General features: G+C 31.1%; 2 protein-coding genes across 2 annotated transcripts; both read left to right on the top strand.

Annotated features, from left to right (window-relative positions):
* Positions 1 to 1,585: 1,585 nt before the first annotated feature.
* Positions 1,586 to 2,413, top strand: LOC123201026 (abscisic acid receptor PYL2-like). Its single transcript, XM_044616472.1, has one exon. The coding sequence runs from the start codon at positions 1,621 to 1,623 to the stop codon at positions 2,194 to 2,196; it is 576 nt and encodes a 191-aa protein (XP_044472407.1). The 5' UTR covers positions 1,586 to 1,620; the 3' UTR covers positions 2,197 to 2,413.
* A 2,621-nt stretch (positions 2,414 to 5,034) lies between these two features.
* Positions 5,035 to 9,398, top strand: LOC123200725 (homeobox protein ATH1-like). Its single transcript, XM_044616075.1, is given in 7 exon segments — positions 5,035 to 5,647; positions 6,333 to 6,392; positions 6,972 to 8,183; positions 8,289 to 8,635; positions 8,740 to 8,800; positions 9,142 to 9,211; positions 9,214 to 9,398. Coding segments are annotated over 5 exon segments (1,581 nt in total). The 5' UTR covers positions 5,035 to 5,647; positions 6,333 to 6,392; positions 6,972 to 7,139; the 3' UTR covers positions 9,273 to 9,398.
* Positions 9,399 to 9,657: the final 259 nt, after the last annotated feature.

Below are 9,657 nucleotides of genomic sequence, written 5' to 3'. Positions count from 1 at the left end.
CAGGTTTTGTATGTCTTCTGTCACTATGAGCTATGCCTATAACTGTTGGGAAAATGTCTCGAAATCCTAACAGGACAAAACAGGAGGATTCTAACCATGAAAGGGAGGGTTTAAATCTTTTTTTACAATATTTAAAAATTAAATTTTAGATTTAAATGATTTAATAATTATTAAATACAGAATTTTACTTTCGAAAAAATGGTGTAAAAATGTCTCAAAGGTCAGTTGACTTTAATCTACCGAAAACAAATACAGCCATACGTTGCAGAGCTGTATAATAAAGTGGGGCTTGAAAATGGAGGACTCCTGCAAAGTGAGTTAAAGATCACGCAGGAGTTTGTTAGACTTCTCACATGATCCACGATGCTCCAGCTTGCCCTTTTTCAACAATGGTGACTTCTTCCTGCCTCCACCCCCTCTTGTCTTTTCTTTCTTTTACTTTCTCCATCCATTTCCTTTCGTTTGTTTTTATTTATGCCCATGTATTGCTGACTCTTGAACCTCCAAAATCATCTCCTCCTTATCAATAATCACACTAACAAAACAAAAAAGAAGCTTGAATGAGATAAGACCTACTTCATTTTGTTTATGTTATGGGATCTTAATTGCAAGCAAAGTTATAAGTACACATTTTATATATATATATATATATATATATATATATATATATATATATATATATATATATATATATATATATATATATATATAATTTAATGTTATTTTATCTTTAATTTAAAATAACTAAATCACATAATAACATATATTTACATAATCAATTATGTACTCAAAAATATATATATATATATATAATTTTATTGTGTAATTATTAGATTAATGATATGCTCTCATCATCTATCTTCAATCATTAGTAACATTTATGGATATAATCATACATCTATGCCTAGAGATGGCAACAGTTCAAGTGAAGTTTGGGCTTAAAAGTCATATCAGTCCGATAAAAGTATGAGACTCACGATTTGCTCTTATATACATAGAGTTAGACCAAACTCTACAGTAACAGGTTAAACTTATAGTATGATCCGTTAATTTTCTTTAAAAAGTGTTTTAAAAAATTTTTTTTTTCTAAAAAATCGTCAACAATGATGCGTTGGGTCATGGGCCCTTTCCCTACCCTTCCCTATTAGGCCCTTTTTTCTGGGTCACGAGCTAACCTGAGCCAATTGACATTTCTACACATACCATAATAATCCTCCCAATTTTGAACTAATTAAAATTAAAAAGCAAAATTAATATTATATACATTAAGTTTTAAGTATCTAATTAATTATTTAGATGATATATTATTATATGATTAAATAACACTTTTATTTTTAGTTCACAATCATTTAATTACATAATAACATATCCTTTAAAAATAATATTATGTGTGCATACTTTTAGTATAAAAATGATGTATTATCATGTGATTAAGTGTTATTTTAATTTTAATTTAAAATTATTTAATTATACGAGGATAAAATACTTATATATTTAAATTATATATGAAAAAAAACGTAAACGTAATTTTATTGTAAATATAAACCACTTCTTTCACTCTCAAACTTTTCATGTATCATTTTATTTACAACCTCCATCTTACATGCTAAATTTGCAACCATGGATTCCACTCGAACCCCACCTCAAGGCCTAACTCCTGAAGAGCACATTGAACTCAGGCTTCTGATCGACACATATCACAGCTTTGACCCAAAACCAAACACATGCACATCTCTAATAACGCAACGAATCGAAGCGCCAGCCCAAGCAGTGTGGCCTCTCGTTCGAAGCTTCGACAATCCCCAGAAATACAAACACTTCATCAAGAACTGTAACATGAGCAGTGGCGATGGCGGAGTAGGGAGTATAAGAGAAGTAACAGTCGTTTCGGGCCTCCCGGCATCGACCAGTACTGAAAGGCTAGAGATTTTGGACGATGAGAAACATATATTGAGCTTTAGGGTCGTCGGAGGGGAGCATAGGCTGAAGAATTATCTGTCTGTTACGTCGGTGAATGAGTTTATTAAAGATGGGAAAATTTACACCGTTGTTTTGGAGTCTTATACGGTGGATATACCAGAGGGAAATACTGGGGAGGATACGAAAATGTTCGTTGATACTGTGGTTAAGTTGAATCTGCAAAAGCTTGGTGTTGTGGCTATGGCTTCTCTTCATGAACCAGCAGGAGATCAATGACAATGGAGATTATTAAATTAATTACAAAGGTGGTTGGCTGTAAGACTTTCTCTAAAATCCTAGTGGCTAGTTTGGTACTTGCAAGTATGTTCTCTCTCTTGGTTTTCTTCCCTTTCGTTTTCTTGTTTTCTTCTTGCTCTTAATTATTTGATTAGGCACTTGAATTCAGATATATTGTTGTTGGGTATTATTTTAAATATTATGTTTTGCTTTAATAGATTAAACTGTGAAAAAACCATTTATATAAGGATTATGTCAGAAATTCATGACCATTACATCAAATAAGTCTAGATTTTATAAACGTAATAGAAATTTGAATTCAAATTTTTTATCTGAAAATTTTAATATTTTATTAATTTTGTTAACATTTACAATCATTAACTTGGTTATTATGGCACGTAAATTTCCTGTGATACAATATTTACAATGACTCTCACTCAGCAGCTTTTATATATATATATATATAAAATGCAGTATGGAATCCTATGAATAACATGATGATCTGTTCATGAGTTTTGGTGAATTGTAGAGGTTTGTTTTAATGCAGAAAGAAGCGAGAATCATCCCAGGATTGAAATTGATGAGATTCCTATATATCTCGGGAGCTTGATAGCTCTGTTTGTGTTTGTGATAGTGAATTATATTGAAAGTCCAGTCTATAATGGGGCTTCAGGGAAAATTAAAGAGGCTGAAAGAGAGAGCAAAATCAGATTGATGAGAAGGATTTTTTAAGAAGAGATGAAGATAGTAGGTAAGCAATTTGGACTTTGGGGTAACAACAGGTTGATGTGATTTTCCTGTGGCTTGAATTTCAACCCTGAATTAAAGGGAAATTTAAGAGAAAAATGATATAAATTTAATTTAAAATTGAATTCGTGATTAACTCGTAACCACTGAATCAAATCAATCAAGAGTTTCTTTTTGGCAATTAAAGAGCCCCACCTAAATTGATTTGATAGGTAAATTTAGAGCACGATTCAAATCCAAGTCTTCTATTTATAAATTTTAGTATTATACATGTTTTGTTAACCTTAGGTCCCACTTAACTCTTTTTTTTTTTCTTTTATTAATTCTTTCATTTCCATGATTTATTCCTCTATCAAAATTTACATGCAACGTGGAAAAAATTTATCATATCAAATTATTGTATTATTATAATTAAATATCCGTTTTTATAAATTGTATCATTATGTAAATAAATATTATTTTATTTTTAATTTAAAATTATTTAATTAAATAATAATAAATTATCTAAATATTTAAAACTATATATATATAATTTTATCGATTTATTTTTATGTGACAAACAAAGCTTTATCCATGATGAGTAATAACTGTTGTGGTTACCTATGGTTAGACGGTAGCAAATAAAAATATATTCCAATTATATAAAGAATTTTTAAAAATATATATTATTCAAGTTTATATATATAGATAATATGTCATTATATAATTAAATATCAATTTATTTTTAATTTAATTATATAATAATATATTGTTATATATTAAAATTATATATAAAAAATATATATGTATAATTTTATTAATTCGAGTAATACAATTATAGCAAAGCCCATAAGAATAGTTATGGGCCCTTTGCAACACAAAATAGAGCCCACGGGTTGTCACTAAATGTGTCAAAAATTTCTTTTTTAATTATAGCCTTTATTAATGAAATTTAATAAAACTATGTATACTAATAACGGTATTAATATGAATATTAATAATGATATATTACCATATAATATGATAATTTTTAATTAAAAATAAATACTCAATTATATGATAACACATAATTTTAAAATAATAATCCATGTTTTGAAAACAATATTAATAATAAATTTACGTGTGAAACTTGTAATTTTATATTGCTTGTAAACCTAAAATCTAATGAACAACCTTATGAGGATTGCTCTCATTAGTAGTTACTCTTAATTTAGACAAGTGTATCATCTTCGGAAGTGAATCCACACATACCAAGACAACTGAACGAAGATTTTTTTCGATAAGATAGAATTTTTAGATTGAATTAATTATATTAAATAAATAAAATCTTATGTCAAATGATTGATCTTATAATCATTATATTGTAAAATTGTAATTTTAAAATATTGTTAATGAGATTTAAACTCTTATTCTCATATTTGAAATTTTTGTCTTGCCTTTCAAACACATGAATGCAATGTTTCGTTATCCAATAGCCCATCCTTCCAAATCGTGGAGAAAATGTTAATACGTGGCTGTTATTGTAGAGATTGTAATGTTATAACTTTTTTTTTTAATATATAATCGGATGTCATCTCTGGATAAATAAACTTGAGATATAAATGATTAGACTCACAAGATTTATGATATAATCATGTAAATCTCAAAGGGTGTTCGGTTAAAAAGAATAAAATATCATCCTACTCATTTATTTTTTATTATTTTTATTATTTTTTATTTATAATTAATTAAATATTTTAATAATATTTTATTATTAATAATAATGTAACAAATAATATATAAAATAATTTAGTTCACTTTAAATATTAAAATATTATTAAATTGATCTTAGTTTTATTATAATTATATATATTTATTATTTTTTTAAAATAAAAATAATCTTATTTTTAATTAATATAACAAAAACATAAAAAATATTTTAAAATAATTATAAAAAATATTTAAATAAAATAAAATATTAATATTTGTTATTATTTATAATTAAATATAATAATTATTTATATTTATTCATATTTATTAAATTTTATTAAATATAATAATAATTTACATCTCATAAATTAAAAAATAATATTTTTTTAAACCACCATCTAATTCTGGGAATCAAACATCCTTCCAAACGCCCCAAGAGTGTCTCTGAGAGGGAGAGAGATCAATTACTAAAAGTAACATTTTAGACAAAATCTCATTACTGTTGCAGGCTGCAGTACTGCATCTGCATGGCCCCAGAGCAGAGCCAGTAATGTGTTATCACATCACAATCCTTCAACAATTGGATTGGATTCCAGTGGGTTAAAAACTTATCATCTTCTTCTTCAGCTATAATTACACCTTAAAAAACTGCCAAATCCCATTCAAAAAATTTGTCAAAGATCTTCGCACGGAGATTTTATCGTCATTTTCATTCATCTCTTTAAAAGAACACAGCTGAAACAGTGCTTTTGCTATTTTTTGCATTGCCTCAAAGCTATAGTTGTTGGATTCTAAAGAGAAAGTAGAAGACCTTACTCTAATTACTTAGCTTGCTGTCTTAAAAACAGATAAAAAAAAGCACATATCTTTTTCTCTGGCATCCCCAGGTGTTTAAACAGAAAGAATCCACGTATTTTGATTGTGATGACTATGATCGCAGAGAAGCAGAAACTGAGAGGTGGTGAGGAGGACAAAGAGACTGAAGAGATGGGCCCTCTAAAGCCTGCAAGAGATATGACTGTCACTGCACCAAAGAGTAATGTGTTTCCTTTCTCTTTCTCTTTCTCTCCTTCTCTTTGTTATCACTCTTGTGTGGTTCTTCTTTCACTCTGTCTCATCAACGGGTCCATTTCATTCATCTCCACTTCTCTCCAGGAGCTTTATTTTGCCTTTTAATATTCTCTTTCTGCTTTTAATCAGTTTCCCTGGAAAGGGTGTCTTATTTTCCAGTCTCACTCTTGTTTTCATATTTTTGAGTTTCAAATCTTGCAAGGGTAAAATAATGAATAATCTTGTTAAATCTCAGTTTCTTGGGGTTTGGGTTTTTTGAAAAATTCCCGCTTCTCTGTTCATGCAAAGAAATTAACCCATTGCTTAGCCAAAAAAAAGAAAGAAAGAAAGAAGGAAATTAACCCACTTTTTGTATTGGCTCTTTTTAGTTTTTGGGTCTGTAAAAGTGTGAAATATAATGCACAAGTTAACTTTTTCCCCTTGTTGTTTTCATTCTGGCTTTTGAAGGCACTCTTTTATGGACAAAGTAGAACCAATTATTTCTTGTGAACTTTGCTTTACAATGGCTTGTATTGGCTTCTCCAGGGAATAGGCTACATGTTTTATCAATTAGAATAGAAACAAGCCAACTTTATCTTTTGAGTGTTGCAAATTTTTCTGCTAGACAATTCTCCACTTTTTCACTTTGTTACTAATTAAGTTGAGTGCAGGAATCTTTATTCTTCCAATTGGATCTGTTGCTGATATCTCTTCTTCACATGAACCCAAAGGTTGGTCAAGTTTTCTTGCTTTCCTTTAAAATTAATCCACCATTTCTGCTTAATAATCTATCTGTTTTAGTATCATGATACTGTAAAACTGTAGTTTATGTCTCCATCCCGTACCTGGAATTAGAGAGGTCCACTATATTTATCAGAGTTGATTTATGGTAATGTGGGTCCAAATTTTTTATGATGTTTATATGAAGTGCTCACAGATATGGGAATTTTGGTATCCCTTGGAAGTAAAATCAGAGCTTAATCTTTTTAAGGAGGATTTTTCTGTGTTTCTTGCAGTAGCTTTCTCAAACTACATGAATTAGTGTACTTCCGTGAAGAAGATTTTGCAGCCTTGGTTGAATGTAGCAAATATAAAGGGGAAAGATTAGATTTTCACAACCATAGGGATGAGTTTATTTTCATTTTATTTATTTATTTAACTTTAATTTTTGCCATCTAAGTGTGATCAGAAGAGACCTTATCAGCAAAGCTAGCTGATTAGCCACGTGAATTTTTATTTATATTTTCTTTGGTTCACCTTCTCAGGCCACAGCCACTGTATGAATGACTTGTTATTGTGTTTTGTTACAGTAAGATGTGCTTGTTTAGAATTCGCCAAATCTTTTCCGGGTCGATATGGACTGAAAGCAGATAATCAAGGCGTAAAGAGAAGGTTGTGAGGAAAAAGTAGTGTCTACACCTCCTCTGATCTTTGGTGCCTTGGTGCCTCAATTGAATATAGGGGCAGTGGCAGCTGAAATGATCAATGCTCCTAGAAATATAGCTACCCAAAATTCTGTTGCTATGGATGAAATGCCAAGTTCACTGGTTGAATCAGATTCATTTGACTTTAGCAACCAAAACCACCTGCAACGAGCATTGGCCAGATTTCCAGTGCTTTCAGCTTTGCAGGGAGAGCCAATTGGTAATGCATTAGCTACATCACTTGGAAAAGATGTTTCACTGGGAATATATAACAGTGACTTTCAAGAGCATTTTGAGAGAGGAACACCCATTTCTTCTACTTCTGTTAATCTTTTGGCAGCAAGAAGTGGTCTTCCGGCAAATCTAAACAATTTAGCCATTTCAGCACCTTCTATCTATCCAGAAGATCATAGAAGTAACATTGCGAATGACTTCGCCTGTGATCTAAATTCTTCATCTGTAACCTCGATGAACTGTGGTTATGAAGAAGTAATTGGCAATATGAATGCTAAGGAGGATTTTGAGAAGTCTCACGCTCTTCCAGTGTTTCAACCATTTTTATCCATAGGGAACCTGCATCCCAATGGCTGGATTTCAACAGCTACACATGTTACCAGAGATTGCCATTATGGCTCATCGAAAAATACTAATGAGCTTTCTTTGAGTCTTGGTGATCAGTGCTCTGAGTTAAGCTGTTCCGGTGAAACTCACCATTACTTGAATGCAACAAAGTTGCAGTCCGAGCATTTGTCTCGCAAATGCAGGGAACTTTCTCTAAGTTTTGGCTCTTGCGGATCAGCTCAATTCCCCCAATTTATTTCTGGATCAAAGTATCTTCATGCAGTTCAGGAAATGCTTGCTGAAATTGCAAGTTATTCGCTAGAAAATCTAGATGAAATGAGTCGATTAAAAAGTGAAAAGAAGAGTGGGCCAAAATTTCCATTCTGTTCAAGTTCCCCAAATGGCAGAGGGATGCCACCAATGCATTCTGTCGAAAATCCAGATGTTGATGCTAGCTTCGATGCTCAACTTGATACCTTGTTGCAGAGACGAACCACTGAAGCCAAGAAAACCCAATTGCTGACTTTACTACAAGTGGTTTGTTGGTTTCCTCATTACTCTTAAAGGTTCTAGTATTTATAAAAGAATGGATGTCATATCTACAGAAATTGCTTTATGACTGTGAAACTTTATTGTACTCAGGTCGATGATCGATACAGCCAATACATCAATGAGATGCATACGGTTGTATCTGCATTTCATGCTGCAACAGAGTTGGATCCTCAGATGCATACTCGTTTTGCTCTTCATACAGTTTCTTTCTTATACAAAAACCTGAGGGAGAGGATCAGCAAACAAATCCTTGCAATGAGTGCACATGAATTCACGAAAGGGAAGGAAAAAAGCTTTGAAGATTCATCTACCAAGGAGCCATCAGTTCTGCAACAGCTAAAGAGAAAGGACCATCAAATATGGAGACCCCAAAGAGGCTTGCCAGAAAAATCTGTCTCAATTTTACGGGCATGGATGTTCCAAAACTTCCTTCATCCGTAAGCTTTCTTACTAAAGAATAACTACTACATTTTAGTATGGCATTGTTAAGAGTTTAACTTTAAAAAATAAGATCATCTGATATGAGTCTAATGGATATCAGGTATCCTAAAGATGCAGAGAAGCATTTACTTGCGGTGAAAAGTGGACTGACGCGAAGCCAGGTACTGAAAATCATCCAGTTTCGAATACACAATTAGGTACTTAGATTATGTGTCGTGTGATTCATTTCTTTATTCTTAATTCAAAATTATCTAATATGTCTCATCTGAGTGCCAATTAGGTATTGAAATGCAATGTAATGCTTTATGAATTCTTTTTTTTTTTTTTTAAGCAGCACTACATATACAAATAATGAACAGAAATTTGTACATATTCAAAGACATGTCATTATGTGATTAGATGTTATTTTATCTCAAATTTAAAATCATCCAATCACATTGTGATATGTCGTTGTTTATGTATATAATTTTATTTTTTTTATAATACTGGGAGAAATGGGCAGGTGTCGAATTGGTTTATAAATGCTCGAGTTCGATTATGGAAGCCACTGATAGAAGAAATGTACAGAGACATGAGGAGGAAGGAGCAAACAGCAAAAATCCAAGTCAGTTAAGTTTGAGCAACCAGAGATAAGTAATTGAAGATGAAGAATGAAGGGGAGCTAGAATTTGTGTCTTTCAATAGGAAAGGATGTGGTCCTTAACATTGTTACAATTATAAGAATATATATAATGAGTAATTCAAGTCTTTTTTACGAAAGTTTTAATGTTTCACCAGTTTTATTAACTTTTTAACTCCTGAAAGTTAATTTTCTATTTAGTTTGTCATGAATATTATTGGAATTTTAAAAAATTCAAAATTGTAAAATTATTATGAGAGTTATAAATTTAAATTATTGTAAGAGTTAAAAATTACAATTGGAAGAATGGGTTACAAAAAAGCCCACAGAGATACGGCATGGGGCACGAAGTAGGGCCCTAAGCCTTGGTTTTGTTGTGGGTCTTGGTTTGATACAATT

Source organism: Mangifera indica, chromosome 17, assembly GCF_011075055.1.
Source record: "Mangifera indica cultivar Alphonso chromosome 17, CATAS_Mindica_2.1, whole genome shotgun sequence".
NCBI lineage: Eukaryota > Viridiplantae > Streptophyta > Magnoliopsida > Sapindales > Anacardiaceae > Mangifera > Mangifera indica.
The sequence above is the reverse complement of the archived record's forward strand: the minus strand, read 5'-3'. Positions and strand labels throughout refer to the sequence as shown.

Bases quoted from the DNA above. Each gene is read 5' to 3' on its own strand.
- LOC123201026 (XM_044616472.1), top strand. From the start codon at position 1,621: ATGGATTCCACTCGAACCCCACCTCAAGGCCTAACTCCTGAAGAGCAC.